Here is a 19,348-nt window from a genome sequence, read left to right as displayed (position 1 = left end):
TATTCCTTTTATTTTTCCCACTTTTCCTCATTGCATGGATAATATAGCACATTTTCCAAGTCCAAAGTCCATTCTGATGTCACTGCTAAACAGTTGAACTGCATTGGGTATTGATTCATGTTCAGTGTGGCTTTTTACATACAGTTTTAAGTCATCCATGTATAGTAGGTGGTTTATCTTGCCACGCTGGCTTGAGATATGGTATCCCAGTTTTGTGTTTCGTAATATTATTGTCAATGGAATTAATGTGCTGTTAAACAGTATTATTATTACTTCTGAGAAGACCCTTGCCAAGATAACTACCATGACTTTTCTCATGGAATTGGTCAGAAAAATTGAATGAAAAAAAAACACCTTTCTTGTTATGTATGTATTTATATTTCCTATTTCTAAACTGCCCATCTGTCTCAAAGATAGGCTCTTATATAGTTTGGGAATAGCAGGAAACAGTACAAGATGTCCCCTTCCAGTGTGGGCAGGGCAGGAAGAATTACAGACAACGATCCTTCAATTTTTCAAGAAAGTTTGCCTGTTTGTTGTTGGTTTAGCATATCAGGGTTATTAGGTTTAATCATGATTCCTTCCTTCCTTCCTTCCTTCCTTCCTTCCTTCCTTCCTTCCTTCCTTCCTTCCTTCCTTCCTCCCTCCCTCCCTCCCTCCCTCCCTTCCTTTTCTTGCAAACTCTGGACAGGTGGCATCTCTTTAACTACTTGTACTCTTGTTCTCAGAAAACTTCTTTGTTTTTTCCAGGCCTTATCCATCTTTATAAATCAAAATTATAATAAGCAGAAATTCAGAATTCTGAGTTTGACATGCTTCCTGTAATGCAATATGAAAATGCTGGCTTAAAACACATTTTCAAAACACATTTTTGAAGGTGGGCACTATATCTCAGCCAGACCTGATGAAGAGGCACCAGAACAAATTGTGAGGGGAAAAGTAATCAGTAATGCTAGAAAAGGTTCTATTAATTCCACTAGATTCTTTCACCATACTTTCAATCAACTAAAGAAAATCATTGAAGAGCCATTTGCCTGCCAGCATGTGAAATTTTCCCAAAACCAGGAACAGCATGGGGCAATTATTGAAATCACCATGCATATATTCATAGGTATGCTATGCATAGTTTTGAAAGAGTAGAGGGGTCTTATTCAATGGAGAGGAAAATGTCTGTAAATATATTCTGGCATTTTATGTCTGGTACCTCGACTTTATCTAAGATTTTAGATAAATTTTATCTGCCTGTTAGCCTCTGAGATTTTGTTTTTACAGTTTCTATGGGATCTTTAGTTTTAATTTTTAATGCTGATTCTGTTTTTCAATATTGAGTACTTGAATCTAGGAACGTTAACTTGCATTTTAAGAATTGAAACTCACTGTGAACGATTATAGCTCACAGAGCACTTTAGCTGTGAGTTCATTTTGCTTTCCGAAGCCTTCATGCTGAATTGGGCCCACAATTATTGCTAGTGAAGGTTATGTGTTTAAACTTGATTTATTAAACTGAAAAGTGAGCCCTACTTTACCCTTACAAGGGCCACCTGGGTGTTCCTTGCCATCCTCATTGTTGTGTTGCCAGTTCTTTGCAGGCAATAAGAGAGACGGAGGTTGCAAACAGGAACATGCTTTATTGAAGTAAACAGGAACAGAACTGAAACAGTGGCTGCTACGCAGCTACTTATATGGTTGGCCACTAGGTGGCAGCCAATAGGTTTAAAGGAACCCATTCCCACCCCAAATCTACCAACGATCATCTTGGAGACAGCAAGTCTGGCTTAGTCAGTGACCGTTACACAGACACACCATTGCACAACTTTTAAGCAGCATTTAAACAGACACTTGAATCATTACAAGTAAAAATCCCAATACATTACACTCATTTTGAGCACCATTTTCTCAGTGAAGAAGGTAACTGTCTGCAAAATATTATTTCGAGAAGCAGTAGTAGCACTAATGTGATAAAGCAAACATAACTCATTTTCTCTTGATCAGAAGCTTCACGCAAGTACTCTTTGGGGACATTCACCTTGATTAAAATAGAATCAGTGAGCTGCTGCTTTAGCATTTCCCAAACTTATAAAAATGCTGGGGGTGCCCATTTGTAACAATCACAGATCCCCTGATTCAAGACTTTAGTCTTTAATGCATGATTAACTCATAGTAAGCAGAATATCAAGGCCGGGTGGAAAGACCGCTTGCCTTTGTTAGTACAAATAAAACAAAAAGCAAACAGAGAAAATGTTCTCATGGTTGCAAGGATAATAAAAGCCGTTCAGTGATCATTCCCTTCTTTGTTATATGAATATCATAGCTTGTTTGGAAAATATTTAAGTCAGTGGTAAAATCTGTCATTGTCATGACTGAGTTCCTTCTATGAAATTGAGTAGAAGTTATAATGCTGCAAAGAATTAAAAGAAAAAAATCAGGCTCTTAATGCATAGTTCCTTGCAAAGAGGAGGAACTGCATGATCACCAAGGAATAGAACAAGGATTAATTTCTGTTTTTCTTTATGCAGTCTGCCAACTGCATAAAGAACAAACTAAATTGGGCCAGATTATTCTACAGTGGCTCATATATTTGTGCACTGAAATGTTTATTTCTCACCCTAAAAAATAATATTTCAAACATTTAACATTTTAATTAATGTTTAGAAATATTAGGCAGTATAAGTGCTTTTTGGGGTAGCAAGTTTGGACTTCATAGATTACTCACAATGTCTTATTTTAAACAAACATCAATTTACTACTTAATCATCATTATGTGTCAAGGCCTTTTTGAGAGGGACAGCAGGCAGTTCCCAAAATTCATAGACTCAACAGATCATGAAGTTTAACAGGATCTTAGAGGCTACCTATTTTAACCTCCTGCTCAGTGCAGGATCCACGAGAATATTTTTGACAAATGACGATCCAGCTCCTGAAAAATTTCATAAAGGAGAACTTAATTACTTTTTGGGAGCTGTTCCAAGGATTGAAAGCTGTTATATGCTGGAATTTCTTCTGGTGTCAGTCCTAAACATGCTTTCTTGGAGTTGTAATCCATTGGTTTTGGTCCTGCCCTCTGGGATAATAGAGAATAAATCCATTCATACATTTGAGAACTTTTCAGATATTTCGTGACTGATTTCCTATCTTTCCCTCCCCAATCTATCAAAATATATATCAATATATATATCAAAATATGTATCAAAATCTTTTACTGTTGCTAAAAAGTTTTGTTTTCCAGACCTCTCAATCTCTTGGTAGCTGTCCCCCAAATGTGGTTGACCCCTTCCTTTATAATGTGGAACAACTTAATTTAGTTAAGTTTTAAGTAATCTCCATCTTCTATATATTGGGATGAGTCCCCAAGCTAGTGCTGACTGGGCAAATATTCTATAGTTGCCATAAGCCACACTTCTTAGGAATTTTGTAAAAAAAAATCCTGCTAGATCAAAAACTCACTTTATCCAGCATTCAGTGGCACAAAGTGGCTGAACAGAAGCAACTGAGGAGCTCATAAGTAGGACAAGAATACTCTCTACCCCAGTGTTCACACCACTGATCATTAATCTTAATTCCATAGATAGCAAAAGGTCAACAAGATTGACAGTGACCGATTAATCGCTCATGACTTTCTCCTGCTTAAGAAGTCAATCACTGTGACAACCATTTTGTTCTCTTCTGAATTTGGTCGTTTGTCACTGTATTTTGTGTGTGTTTGTGCATAGATTCCTTGATGACCCTAATACAAAGAATAATTGAATATAAATGGTATTAATCAGTTAATATATAAATCCAAATTATTTTGGGTTTTCCAAAATGTCCTACTTATTGGATCTTTGGTGTCAATGGAAAGACAAGTAAATATTCTGTTTGGACCACTCACAACATTTGAAAAAGGCAATGGGTATATTAAAGTTCCTAAGCAGTACTAATGACACCTGTTTTTTTCCAATGCAGAATATTCAAGTGGACCCAGGATTCCTATTAAAATAAAGCACCTGTTCCCCATCATAGATTCCCAGATATGATCAGATTTAAATTAAATTATATGCACCTATTGAGGGACCTAAGACTAGGAAAGAGTGGGATAATGATGAATGGCATCAAGCGAATTTGTCTCTTACATTGAAGCTTCTTATAACCAAATGAAGAAAATTTAACTGAACTTATGGGGAAGGAGAGAGGAGCATTCATTTTATTTTCATTTTTCTTTCCCTGTTTGGCGAGGAATATGGATAATGGTGTAGAATACAGACAGAGAGATGAGAGAGTGATTTATCATTTCCTACTGTTGTGTTTCAAGGGGCATTTCCCCCCCCCCTTCCATTCAATCACATCTGATTCTCTGAGATTGCTTGGACAAGTCCCTGACGTTTTTCACAAATGGTTTGCCATTGTCTCTTTCCTAGGACTGAAAGAAAGTAACTGGCCCAAGATTGCACAGCTGGCTTCTTGCCTAAAGCAGAACTAGAACTCCCAGTCTGCTAGTTTCTAGCCTGGTGCCTTAACCATCGCACCAAACTGACAAAACAGTTGATTATAAAATCCATCCACTTTGGGCAGGGAACAGTATTATTGAACATTCACAGTTGTTCACTGTTAAAAACAACTGCTGTGGGCTTCAAGCAATGTTAAGGAGCCATGCTGTAGTCCCCTTTTGACAATTCACAGCTAAGAGGCTAAACTTAGCATTAAATACAGCGTAATAATCCTGGTTGTGCTTGTTGGACTTAAATGTGTGCTCTGATGAAAATAAATCTTCAAAGACGTAGTGAAGCTCCAGGTGACAGGGCTATCAGGATGAATTCTTTGAGGTGTGAAACACTTTCCCTGGGGCCACGTGGGATGATTTCCGCTTAGACAAATCATAATATTTTTCAAAGAATTTTTATCCTGTCGTAGTGCCAAACCTATTAACATATTTGCTTGTTCTTTTCATTCCTTCTCGTCCCTTTCTGTAGTTCCTCCAGGATACTTTAGATGCCCTATTTAATATCATGATGGAACATTCTCATAGTGATGCATATGACATTCTTGTCTTTGATGCTTTGGTAAGGATTACTGTATCAACTCTTTCAATCAAGTAAGCTCTTTTCTAGTATTCTGCATTTTTTTTTAGAAACAAGACACAAGAGAGCATAACGCCACCAAAGTGAGCATGATGGCTTTACTTCTCATCCATGCTATAATTAGCCTCCTTGTATTCAGGGTAAATTGTCTATGCAGAACTAGAATTATCTATTTCAGGACATATTTATTAATTAAGTCCACATTAGAGCCTCACACGTTTAGATATTAATCCATTTGTTGGGTAGAATCTCACGTATTCTTTTTCTCCATGTTCTAATTTTTTTCCATGTGAATCTGAAAAATCCACACCTATTGTTTCCAGCTTTCCCAAATATTTGAAATTTTGCAATACAGCTTTCCTTGTTATGCGCATTTCATATACATTCCATAATATATTTTTAAGCATAAAATAAACACATGCATTTTTTTCTTAGTATTTTTAAACAAGTATGTTTAAAACTGCATACTTCTATATGACATACTGTATTTGGATGCTTGCTTCTCAAATAAAGGTTCACTTTTGGACTGATCATAGCAAGTCAATACATTTTTGTGTGAATTTTGGACCGGGAACTGAAAAAATGCGAGCATATTTAATTCATTACAACATACAGCTTTTGCCATGTCTCTTTTGGCAATGGCATTTATCCATTTCCTCTGCAGGCTGGGTGGATTTCCTTTACATCCCTATCTACTGAGGTGGAGAGCTCCAAATTTTTCCTCTCACAATTTTGTGCTTGGTATGGTCCAAAAATCAAGATGGTAGCCACAAGAGTGTAATCTAAGCTCCATCTGTTTTTTTTAATACGGCAGAGCTCACAGGCTCTTGTTTCTTTCTTTATTTCTTGCATGAAAATATCTGCACTTCCCCTTTCCAAGTGCTTTGCCAAAATTAGACACTAAAATGTCACCAATATTCTGAATTCAGTGGAGTTCATAAAGAAGGAACCCATCTCCCCTCTTCCTAATAAAAAACATTTCCAAGTGATATTTTACATATGAAAACCCTTATTCTGTTAATGTATTACAGATTTATGTAATAGGACTCATTGCCGATAGAAAATTTCAGCATTTCAATACTGTACTGGAGGCTTACATTCAGCAACATTTCAGTGCAACTTTAGCCTACAAGTAAGTATATAACAATCCTGATGGGGAAGTCCATATGGGAAGCCCCTAAATCATATTCTGTCTTTCTGTTTGATGCATGTAGAAGAAAAAGGAACAAGGGAGTAGATCTCACTTCTTCTATACTGATTCTCTATGGATCATTCTAATCTTGGCAAAAATATTCTCCATGCGACAAAAAAACTAGAAATGTATTTATAGTGGTCCTATGCAAATTGTTTCAAAGGGTTCTCAACCTTACCCTGTACTTGTAATGTAATATTATTCTATGAAATAATTATGGCTGCCGTCCAGGATCATCTTGTATGAAAGATAGAAATAATAATGTTGAATAGTAATAGTGTGGTTTTTCCTCAGGTGATGAGTTTTAATACCTGCATTTGAATTACAAAACAAAACAAATCTGCCGCGTATAACATGTACTACATATATTTGCACTCGCATACTTTGAAATTTAATTCGACAAAGATGTTTTTCCATTGGTGTAACATGTTCTCCTGATTTCAGGAAATTAATGGCAGTCCTGAAGACTTATTTGGATATTTCAAGCAGAGGACAACAGTGTGAACCTATATTAAGAACGCTAAAAGCTCTGGAATATGTATTCAAGTTCATAGTTCGGTCAAGGACTTTGTTCTCTCAGTAAGTATTCAATTCAAATTTCTTCTTAGGCATAAAATCTCCACAGGTATAGCATAATTTTCTTCAACTTGGTATCCCCCAGATAATAATTCTTAAAGTTCCTGATCTGCCCATTTTGTTTGCCAGTTTTGGCTGTATGAAACTATCTGAAGGCCATTGTGACTCAGAGGTTTGGGAACTGTAGATCCAGAGCACTTAGAAAGTGCTAGGAGGGAGAGATTTTCTGTTGACAGTTTCACCAAGTATATTATCGGTGAGAATGGTAAGTATGTCAGGCTTGAGCAGGGCTGTTATGCCGGCAAGTTCATGTACCCATTTATGTAATTATTTTTCGCAATAATATGAAACTGTGTTTGTCATCTTTTGTGATCATTTTTTTTCAATTTTTCAGTGTAGCGTTGGAATTTTCTCACAGTCTCTCATCCATATCCATCCTATTTAGTTTTTTTTAAAGATTAGTCTTACCTGATTAAGGATTGTCACCTAACTAGACAGAAATGTTATGAATGATAAAAGGAAACTTATATGTGCAAGGTTAGTGAGCTTCTAATTTAAAAGCAAGTCTATGGACCAGGCATGAGTTGGTTGTAGGTTTGATTGGAATATCACACACCTCTTTCAGTTAATGTAAGTTTGGAGTCTATAGGAGGAACAATATGAGTCAAATACATCTAGTCATGCTGGTCTTCTTATGCTCACCTATTAGCCACTGTTTTTGGAGTTTCACTATTCATGATGGAGATAGATGTCAACAGGCCTTTAGCTGTTTTTGTTATAACTCCCAGAAATCTTTCTCCATAGTGCCTTATGGCAGTTATAATCTAACATTTTTGGAAGATACCAAATAGTTTGCAACTGTTATAGGTTAATTAATTAGAGAGCTTAGCAAGTTGACTCAGAATTGTGTCCCTCTCTGTATCCTATGGTACTTGTTAGTGCCCAAATTTGCAATTTTTTACTTATAGAACCAACTGGGTCATATAATTTTGAATTGAATTGTTACAATACACTGGGTAGATCACATTGGTTTGGTTACAACATAATTTCAAAATGATAACTACTTTTGCTTAGTGACATGGTTTCTACCTTGCTGCTTCCAGTTTATCTCCCTTTCTAGGTGTTTTACAGAGACATATTGTCCAATTAGCTGTGTGCAGTGTGCAACCATGGATCCTCTGAAATAGATGTATAGATTTTAGAAAATTACTTTGGAATTGAGATCACTGTATTGTAATATGTTAGACCAGAAAGAAGAAGGTGCAATGGCATGTTGAACTTACTGTGTACTTGAAATTTATGTGGTGAGAAGCATTTCTTGATATGCTGCAAGACATATTTTTCTTTGAAGATTCTGTTCAGTGCTCTGATATTTAAGGTTTCTAAATCTCACACCATTAGAAATGTAGATGAATCTAAATGGCAAGGCAGAATGGTTCTTCTTATCAGAAAATAGTTCAAAGACCATGAATAAATTATAGTTATTAGGGTATAAAATTTGTTGAACAAGATCTCATATTGATCAGAATAGTTTTTAATAAAGCAATGTGTCTGGGAGACAGCCCTTAAACCAAGGAAAGCAGTTTGTTCAGGCAATGTGATGTGATTGCAGAGACAGCAAAAATAAAAATATTTTTTATCACAAAATAGGCTCACATCTTGAAAAATCTCAATTCACTATGATCTGTCTGTCTGTCTGTCTATTTCCCATTTTTATTTAATGTTGGGATTCCATAGTGCCATCTTGGATGCTGCAGGCATTAATTTAAGGTCTTCCAATTTGTACAATTAGATAAGGAAACCAGAGGCTCCATTTCTTTCCTTAAACCCATTATTTTTGACTTATACTGTATTGTAAACTGCTTTCAACAATCTTCAGTTCTTCAAATACCTTCAAATTCTCTCTTGAGGTGAGAGAAAAAAGGCAGAGCAGCTTGCATTGTTGGCCACACAATTCTCTGATTCTGAGCCATATTAATATGAAGTATTTCAGAGAACCAAATCAATTAAATGTCGAGCATGTTTTGAAATCTTTAGAGCACGGGTGTCAGACTCGCTGCATCACGTGACGTGTCGCGACATATTGCAACTTTTTTTGCATTGCTGGAGCTGGGGTAGGTGCAGCCTCTGTATGATGCAACTGACCCACGGGCTGGCAGTTTAACACCTCTGCTCTAAGAGTATGTACTATCCAGGACGAAGGTGCACTCAATATCTGATTGATTAAACAGACTAATTGGATAGAAGCTACATTTACCATGAAAAATAAATTCAGTTGTTTTATACTGGAGAGAACATGGAGACCATTTCTAAACTATATAAAATTTGGAAGCAAGGTCAGTAGACACTGAGATGGTACACAAAGAGCACCACACTAAGCAGCAATTTGCTGCCTGTATGGAAGTTTTCAATCCCTATTAAAATCCACAGAGGTCCTAATAACATTTGAAAAAGAGCAAGAGAGAAATTCAGCAATCTCTCCTTACTCTAATTGTGTTCCTCTGAATGAAACACATTACAGTTGTCAATGGGCCCAGAGTGGAGAAAGGAGTCTAAGAATCCAATCAGATGTGCAATCAACTTGTACATTCATTTCAAGCCCTCGCCTTTGATTTGGGATAGTGGAAGCCTTTAAATACATACTTTCTAAGTATTACTTTTTTTTCAGAGCAACAGGAGAACTAAAGATTCCCCATTTTAGTGGAGATTCATTTTTTGAATGTGCGCTTTTATAAATAAGTCCAATTAGGTTTAGCAGGTATAACACCTTCCAACTCTACTGCAGTCTCTATGAAATCACACAGTTACATTTTATTTGGAGTATTTCAGAGTGAAGGTTTTTGATGTGAACTTGTTTAGCTAGGCTGTGAATTGTCCATATAGACATACAATGGTTTCTGACATATCCTTCCATTTCTTTCCTCCACCATAGTGTGAAAACTTTGAAATACCTTCTCCAGAGGTTTGCATTGTAATATTTGTTTATATATCTTTTCTTGTATTTCCCCCCCCCTCCTCATAATGTTTTATTCTTTTCCTGTGTTTTTCATTTTTGCTTTCTCCTCTTGACATATGCTTTCTGGGAAGGCAGCTTTCATTACAGAGATTGCTTCATCTGAAAAAGTTAATTAACTGACTTCTCCCCACACAAGCCTGATTTTCAACAAAGCAAATCTTCATTCATACTGAATCATCTTTTGCTTTTCATCTGAACCATCTGAACTTACGTTTCCAACCTTTCGGAATTCATCAAAGGATGTTTTACTGCCACAATGCCCATTTCTTGAGTAGCCCTGTAAAACATCCCAACTGAAGTTATGTAGGGTAATCACAAGAGCTAGCCTTCTGCTTTCATCAGACATTATTGTAGAAACCTTCAGTCCTGACAAAAGATCTCTTTTTAGTTAGGTGTTCTTTTCCATGAGCTTCAGCAGTTTCACCAAGGAAACTAGCTTGCTTTTCAACCATATCTAAATGATTTCAAAAAGACCATCATGATTCAGATTGCAATCCTATGACTAATCATCTATGAATTTAAAAACCACACCTCCTTCCTCTCTCACTTTTTCTCTGAGTGTTAGCTATTCCCATCTCCAGACCTCTTAAAAATTGGGGAAGTCTCCAGGATGTTTTATGGGGCAAAAGCCAAGTAACTATCAAATACATTTGTTCTGCAAAATTCAGAAACAAGTTCTGTGCCAGCACAGAGGAATACAATTAGAGGTAATGCCAGATCCGTTGTTAACAAGGCTCCCCTCGTTTGTGATTTGATCAAGGAGAAATGCGCGGATCTGGCGTGCATTACGGAAACTTGAGTGGGTTCGGAGGGAGGGGTCCCTCTGATTGAATTATGCCCCCCAGGTTTCCGTGTGCTACACCGGCCATGGGCTCAGGGTAGGGGTGGAGGGGTGGCGGTGGTTATCAGGGAGACTTTATGTCCGTGGGAGACCACCATTGTCCAGACTGACGGGAGTGAGACCCTCCTCCTGAGATGTGGCCCTCGGGTTCAGATGGGCTTGTTGCTTACATACCTGGCGCCCAGCTGTGTGGCAACAGCCCTGCCCGAGCTGCTCAACACCCTCTCAGGGTTGGCGGTGGAGTTCCCCAGGCTTATGGTGCTGGGTGACTTCAACCTGCCTTCACTGGGAGGGTCGTCTGAGTTGGCTCGGGAGTTCATGGCTTCCATGACAGCCATGGGCCTGACCCAAGTAATTCAGGGCCTGACTCATGTGGGGGGTCACACTCTCGACCTGTTGTTCCTGTCCGGACAGTGGTTGGATGATCTGGGAGGGGGTTCACCGGTCATTGTTCCCCTGTCATGGTCTGACCATTATCTCCTGCAGCTGGTCTTCCGTTATGCTACCCCCCACTGCTGGGCTGTGGAACCGACCAGGTGGTTCCGCCCCAGGTGCCTTGTTAGAGATTAAACTTGATTTGGGTGACAATATTATATAATGGAGTAAAAGCACCTTTAAGGAGTTAAACGGCCTAAGGGTGTAGCTGTAATTATTCCACATAAAAGAGAGTTAGATGTTACATGTAGTTGCTCTTGTATATGTGTTTGATGTTAGTGTTTGGATACCTCTTGTTCTCTTGTTTGCTAACTTGATATTTATTCTCTCAAGAATCAACTGCTTGCTACAGTGTATATTGTTTTTGATATTGGTAAGCAGCTTTTGTATTTTGATACTATGTTTTTTATGGACTGACTTTTATGTGCATGATACTGGATTGATACTTGGACTATTTCTTACTGTGTTTATTTTTGTTGTCTGAGTAAAAATAAGTTATAAAACTCGTGTTAGTGCATTACTGTTTGCCTAAAAGTCCCAGTACAACTTCCACTGTGTATTAATAATACTCTGTTAAACAAACCATTTTTTCAACAACATATTCTAACAATGGTTATGGGCCCAGATCCAGTGTGGTGCTGAGGACAGGCACAGTATTGTATTTATATTTCCTAACTGAGTTTTCAAATTCAGACAATGGCACAAGGACTATTCAATCCATTCTGCATTACCCGGCTTAATGGGTCAAACTACGTATCCTGGTCTACACAATGTAGTTTGCTATTACAAAATCAAGGTCTTTGGAAAATAGTCCATAATCCTCCTGATGTAACTGCCTGGGATCCAACTAATGAAGAAGATAACAAGAAGATTGTAGACTTCAATAAAGACAATGATAAGGCTTTATCTATCATTGGGCTAACATTAGGAGACCAACAGCTAGTCCATGTGCGTGGAGAAGAATCTGCTGCTAAATGTTGGGCTAAGTTGAAAAAGATTTTTGTTCGGGACAGTGTTGGTGCTCATATAAATCTTACCAGAAAGCTATTTAGAGCTAGACTGGAAAAGAATGGCGATATGTTAGCTCACCTTAACTTTATAAAAGCAACTTTGTTGGAACTGCAAGAAAAAGAACTTATTTTCTCAGAGCTTCATCAGGTTTACATCATTTTATCATCATTGGATGAGAGCTACGATGCCTTTGTATTGTCCTTGGAGGTTTTGTCCAAAGAAGACCTAACTGTTTCTTCAATAACTGGAAGGTTGTTGGAAGAATCAAGATGTCGTATGGAGAGAAAACAGTTGAGAGAGCCATTGCAACAAGAAATAAAGAAGACTGAATCTGCTTATATTTTAAGGAAATGCTTTAATTGTGGGTTAAAGGGACATATTGCTAAGTTTTGTCAGAATAGTAATTGTCAGAGAAAGGAAAGCCATAGAAAGAATAAAAAGCTGATTAATGTAGCTGTAGCTAATAGAACTACTAATAACCACAATTGGTGGGTGGTAGATAGTGGAGCTACACACTGTATTTCAAAAATAAAAAGGGATTTTGAGAATATAAGGTCTAGTAAAAAATATATTTCTATGGCTAATGGCTGGAGAGTCAAGGTCTCTGGAGAGGGTAAGGTTTACTGTTCATTTTTAAAACAAAATTTGGAAATGCTATATGTTCCCAGATGTGATTATAATCTATTATCAGTTAAGGCATTATTGGAAGCAGGTTTTAAAGTTACTTTCCAAGGGGAGGAATGTCTTATTCAAAAGAATGAAGTGAACTTAATAGCTAATATGAAAGACGGTTTGTTTGTAATTAGCAATGATCCTATTATAATGGCTACTACTTGTACAAATCAAAAACCACATGATGAATGTATTCATTTATTACATAGAAGATTGGGTCATGTGAATTTTAATACACTAAAAAGAACTGTAGCTTTGTCTAATGGGTTTAAGTTAAAGGCTTGTAAGAAATATCTGCAGTGTAACGTATGTGGTAGAGAAAAGAGCAGGGCAGCACCAGCTAATAGGTTAGATGGATTTAAAACCACAACTCCATTAGAACTGGTATTTATGGATTTGATAGGTCCTATGAAACCCAGTTTAGGGGGTGCTTGCTACATATTAAATATTCTAGACCATTATAGCAGATATGGGTTCTGTTATCTCCTTACGTCAAAAACTGAAACTATACAAACAATATCTAATTGGCTCAAGTTTGTACAAAGGAAAACTCAGTTAAATGTAAAAACCATAATAACAGACAATGGAACTGAGTTTGTTAATAAACAGTTTAATGAGCTGTTAGTTTCAGAGGGAATAGAGCATAGACGTACAGCTCCTTATAGACCTCAGCATAATGCATTTGTTGAACGGAGGGGCCAAACATTGCAAGCTATGATTAGATCTATGATTGAAGATTCTGGTTTACCTGATAGCTTATGGGGAGAAGCAGCAAAATGTGCTAATCATATTTTAAACAATGTGGTTAGTTCAGCTACAGGTAAAATTCCTTATACCTTATGGTATAAGAGAAAACCAAATCTTAGTTATATTCACACATTTGGGACACCTGCTTGGGTACATATTCCAAGTTCAATAAGAAATAAAGGAGAACATAGAGCTAAACAATTATTTTTTGTTGGCTATGAGTTAAACCATAAGTCTTATCGGTTCTGGGAGAAAGGTACTAAAAACATTTATTGTAGTTCTAGCGCTGTTTTTCAAGAACAGTCAGGCTGGGAAAGGGTAGAAGATATTGTATATATTCCTCAACAAGATTTAACTAACTCCTCAAATGAAAGTGATAAAGAAGAGGAGGAACATGCTAGAGAGATCAAACAAGAACCACTGATAGTGGAGACAGGAGAGGAAGAAGATAATAATGTAAATGTACCTATAAGTCCAATAATTCTCAGAAGGTCTAACAGGGAAAGACGACAGCCTGATCGTTTCGAGGCAGGTTTAATTTGTCAAATAGACATTGAACCTTCTAATGTTGAAGAAATAAAAATGTATCCTGAGAATGAAAGAAAGAATTGGAAAGTAGCTATGGATAAAGAAATAAAGTCTTTGCAAGATCTTAATGTTTATCAAGAGGTTAAAATACCTAAAACAGAAAAGTTAATTGGATGTAAATGGGTTTTTAAACTGAAAGAAAGTGTTACAGGAGAGGTAATACATAAAGCAAGATTAGTTGCTCAAGGATTTGCACAGAATAATAGTGATTATGATGAAGTATTTTCCCCAACGTTAAGAGCTTCCACTCTTAGGGCTGCTTTAGTTTGGGCAGCAAATAAGAATTATAGTATAAAACATGTAGATATTGAAACTGCTTATTTGCATGCAACATTAAACCATGATATATATATGAAAGTTCCATCAGGAATAGAAAGTAAGGTAGGGTACTGTTGGAAACTGAATAAGAGTTTGTATGGTTTAAAACAGTCAGGTTATGAGTGGAATAGATGTTTAGTAAAAGAGTTAAATAGTTTGGGATTTAAAGCTAGTATTGCAGATCCTTGTTTATTTATAAAACAGCAAAATAGTGAATTATCATTGTTATTATTATTCACTGATGATATTGCTATTATAGCAGAAGATGAAACAGAAACTGAAAGAATAATTTCAGGGTTAAAAAGAAAATTTAGAGTAAAAGATCTAGGAGCTATTAGTCATTATCTAGGGCTGGATATTGTCAGGACTAGTAAAGGATTTAAACTGTCTCAAGCTAAGAAAATTAATGGTTTGCTGAAACGTTATAATATGGAAAACTGTAAACCAGTAAAAACACCTATGGTTCAAGGTTTTGAGAGTTCAGCAGATAACAGCAATGTCTTTGATAAAAAGATATATCAATCATTAATAGGCAGCTTGATGTATTTATGTAATTGGTCAAGACCTGACATAGCATTTACAGTTAATCATTTAGCTAGATATTGTGAGAATCCTACAACCAGATGTTGGCAAGGTGCGAAAAGAGTTTTAAGATATTTGTAGCACACCATACATTATTCTCTATATCTAGAGCCAACAAAGGAATTGGAACTAAAAGCATTTGCAGATGCTAGTTTTGCATCTGATACTGTAACCAGGAAATCCACTTCAGGATTGGTTGTATTATTGGGAAACGCTTTAGTAGGATGGAGGTCTAACAGACAGAAGCATATAAGCTTATCAACAACTGAATCCAAATTTTCTTGTTTATCTTTATTATGTACTGAGCTATTGGTATGGAAACAATTATTGTTTGATATGGGTTTAAATTGTAATGAACCAATAAAAGTGTATGAAGACAATCAAGCAGCTATAAAATTAGCAACTAATGCTGCAGTGAAAACTAGATCAAAACATACGGATCTACGGTATCTAAATGTCAGACAATGTGTTAAAGATAATTTGATTAAACTGGAATATTGTGCAACTGAAGATAATATTGCTGACCAGTTTACTAAAGCTCAGGGTGCTATAAAGCATAAATCTGTTTGTGATATGTGTAATTTGAGATTGTAAAAATATATGTATAATATGCCACCCAAAAGGGGAGATTGTTAGAGATTAAACTTGATTTGGGTGACAATATTATATAATGGAGTAAAAGCACCTTTAAGGAGTTAAACGGCCTAAGGGTGTGGCTGTAATTATTCCACATAAAAGAGAGTTAGATGTTACACGTAGTTGCTCTTGTATATGTGTTTGATGTTAGTGTTTGGATACCTCTTGTTCTCTTGTTTGCTAACTTGATATTTATTCTCTCAAGAATCAACTGCTTGCTACAGTGTATATTGTTTTTGATATTGGTAAGCAGCTTTTGTATTTTGATACTATGTTTTTTATGGACTGACTTTTATGTGCATGATACTGGATTGATACTTGGACTATTTCTTACTGTGTTTATTTTTGTTGTCTGAGTAAAAATAAGTTATAAAACTCGTGTTAGTGCATTACTGTTTGCCTAAAAGTCCCAGTACAACTTCCACTGTGTATTAATAATACTGTGTTAAACAAACCATTTTTTCAACAACATATTCTAACAATGGTTATGGACCCAGAATGGTTCCAGATGGCGCTTGGGTTTATACCCATCACCCTCACTCACAGCCCAGTTGATGCCTTGGTTGATGCCTGGGATAGGGCGGCCGCTGAGGCACTTGACTGTGTTGTACCCTTGCGACCCCTGACCTGGCGCAGATCCAGTTGGGCTCCATGGTTTTCTGTGGAGCTCCGGGAGATGAAGCGTTGGAGACGGAGTCTAGAGAGCTGTTGGAGATCCACCCGATCCAAATCTGACCGATTGCAGTTAAGAATCTTTATAAGATCTTATCTTGCGGTGATGAGGACGGCGAAGGCTAATAACCTGTCATGCACTGATGAGGCAGCATCATAGGGAACAAAGTAGACAAGATAGGATAACTGGGTATACATATCACACTAAGTTCATATGTGCTTTACTTGGAATACAGTGTTTGAACTTTCCATTGTGTTTTATAAATCAGGCCTTGGTATTATGTGAATTACTATGTCACTCTGACGGTTATATGGCTTAGTGTGATATATGAACCTGATGTCTTGTAATTTGATAAGTAGCGAGACTGTTTTCTTCTTGCTAACTTTCCCTAGAATATCAGATTTATTTTAAGGCACTTGTCTTATTCTGTTGCTACTTTAGTATTTTCTTTTTCCTAACAAAAAAATGGGCAAGGGCAACCAGAGCACAGCATTTGGTTTGAACAAGTGATTTTACACTCTCTTTGTCTGACAATTGTTTTGTTTTTGCAGGGCTTTTTTTTTACAAGACCATAGTGTATTATTCTTTTTTATTATTTCTTCCAGTATTTGGCTTTAAGATACATACACACATCCATGGAAATTAAAATCATACTCCTTTGCAAAGTGGGCAATCTGTTCCCAGCCCCTCTAGGGAACTTCATTTAACCTGTTGCGTTGTTACTTGTGATTGAAGCCTTCTTTAGCTCTTCATCTGGCTGGTCCTGTCCCTAAAGCAGGGCATATGATTATCCCTGAACATTAGGCAATAATTGCCAAGGGGCATATATGTGATACAATATATGTGTTTAGGCAATGCTTTGCAATAATTGTGGCAATTATATTTAAGCTAAGGGAGCTGGACTAAAAGTGGATAGGACCAATAGGCTGGGTTCCTTGCCTTTAGGCAACTTTTCCCAACCTCTTTCTCAGATATAAAGGAATTACAAATTGCAGAAAAATAATTGCACTCTTTAAGAGAGGGGCATGTTAGAAAGCAAATATAATATAAAGTGTTACTCATATTCTTTAATTGCACAATATCTTTATAGAAGCATTTCTTTGTGGTTTGAAGAAATATGCAGATATTTTTGAGTGATATTAAATGGACCAAATACATAATGTTTTGTAAGTATTCTTGAAGGTTACCATCATGGGGAGCCTTGGAGAGAGATCTGCTGCTATATAACAGCTGATAGTAGCAACTGGTCATTTATGTCTGGGCTTAAAAGCAACAGTACATAAATAGTCCAAATATGGGAGATAACTGCCTTGGAGCCCACAAACGGAGCCTCCACCCTGCCCTGGGTCTTTCTTGCTCACTTTGCTCACACAATACACATGAGTTAACAAAGGAATGTGGAAGCTGAATTTCCTTCTGATCCATCAGGTATTGTGGGAACTATAGTCCAAAAGATTTGGCGTGCATTAGCTTTGCTATACATGGCTTAACTGGGACTTCCTGTCAGAATATTCCCTTCCTGAAATCTCTTCCATTTATTTGGCTTGCTTTGTTTTATGTTCATAACCTCTAACACAGTGAATGGCTTTCCAAAAAATTGTTCACAATTTTTTAACTCCTAAGAATGAGTTGGGTTTTTCCATGAGGAAGCAGCCTCTGATTAGAATTCTCAGAATGTCTTAGAGGCAGAAAAAGTTTCCTTGCTGTTTCTACCCCCACATAGCAGTCCTTCATCTTCTCCATGAGCATCTGCAATTCTTCTGTCTGAATGGGGGCTTTAAGGGGCAACAAGAAGCAGGGAAAAATAAAATAATAAGCAACATTTTTGTCCATTCAAAGCTGATGTTGCATACATTCCACATACACCGCACTCTTTATAACTTTTGTTATTGCTTCGGTTTCTCTATTGTACTATTAAAATGTGTGGAGTACTATGACATATGCCTGATTCATTATGTGCTGGTAGGTTTCCAGTGTGGTACTTGAATTCTTCTCTAAATAGAAGTTCTGGACAAGATAGACCTTGTCTACCAAAGTATAATTACATATATTTTGTTCTTTTGTTTCAGCCTCCCTGAATTATTAGATTTATTTGCTAATAAAGAAGATTAAGTCATGTTTAATGGCCGTTAATAAGCTGAATATAATGAAGGCCACAATGCTATTATTATCTAATGTAGATCTGGAACAGCCTTAATATTGCTTTTAATTAGCAAGCTTTGAATGCTAATTTTTCTCTGCAAGGAAAAAAGAAAAGAAAAAGAAAAAAGCAGATGACATTTGATTCGAATAAAATTATGCAACTAAAGGATGTATTTTTAACATTCTGTTTTGGAAACACTGTGGAGATATGATATTCAGGGTGGTTGGTAACCCAATTCACATTTCATGTCTGTTTTGTTATTATTTGATTTTACACAGGGCACATTCACATACCCTTTCTGTCACAGGAAGATTTGATCTCAGGAATGAAACCGATTGGCACTTGCTGTCTTGAAAAACAAAGGTGGGAGGACGCAGCACCTGAGGAATGCCCAAGGGAGCATATGGTAGCCTGCTGTTCCCGAGGCATTTCAATCTGGACAGGACATAGAACTAGCATGAGCATAAGAGCAGCTTAAATGGATAGGACATATACAACATAACCTCAGTTTACTTCTGTCATGTTGTTATATGCTAAACAAACAAACAAACAAACAAACAAACCTCTTAAATAATAATTTGACAAACTATAGGAGAGCCAGTCATCGTAGGTACCTAAGAAATTCCTTTTTTTGTGGCAGTGCAGAAATTTCCTTATACGTTTAGAGAGGACAGATTAATGCTACATGCTTTGATCAAATATTATATTGATGGGAACTTTAGGAAGAAAATGGATGACACCTTTTCTTATTTATTGATTTAAATGTATTGGTCACCAACTCCAGAGGTCTCTGGATGGCACATAGTTTTATTTGTGTTATGGCCTTTATTGTTTACAGGTTTTGGCTGTAGGCAAGCAGATATA

General features: G+C 36.8%; 1 protein-coding gene across 1 annotated transcript in view; it reads left to right on the top strand.

Moving 5' to 3' along the window:
• Nucleotides 1-19,348, top strand: part of DOCK2 (dedicator of cytokinesis 2) — a 341,341-nt gene that overhangs the window by 56,697 nt on the left and 265,296 nt on the right. Inside the window, exons 20-22 of the mRNA XM_083351346.1 lie at nt 4,947-5,036; nt 6,086-6,186; nt 6,691-6,825. Of these exons, the coding sequence (XP_083207472.1) occupies nt 4,947-5,036; nt 6,086-6,186; nt 6,691-6,825 (326 nt within the window). The remainder of the gene's footprint in view (nt 1-4,946; nt 5,037-6,085; nt 6,187-6,690; nt 6,826-19,348) is intronic.

This window comes from Vipera ursinii (assembly GCF_947247035.1).
Source record: "Vipera ursinii genome assembly, chromosome: 2".
NCBI classification, from domain to species: Eukaryota; Metazoa; Chordata; class Lepidosauria; order Squamata; family Viperidae; genus Vipera; species Vipera ursinii.
Note: the sequence above shows the minus strand (reverse complement) of the source record. Positions and strands in the feature narration are given on the sequence as shown.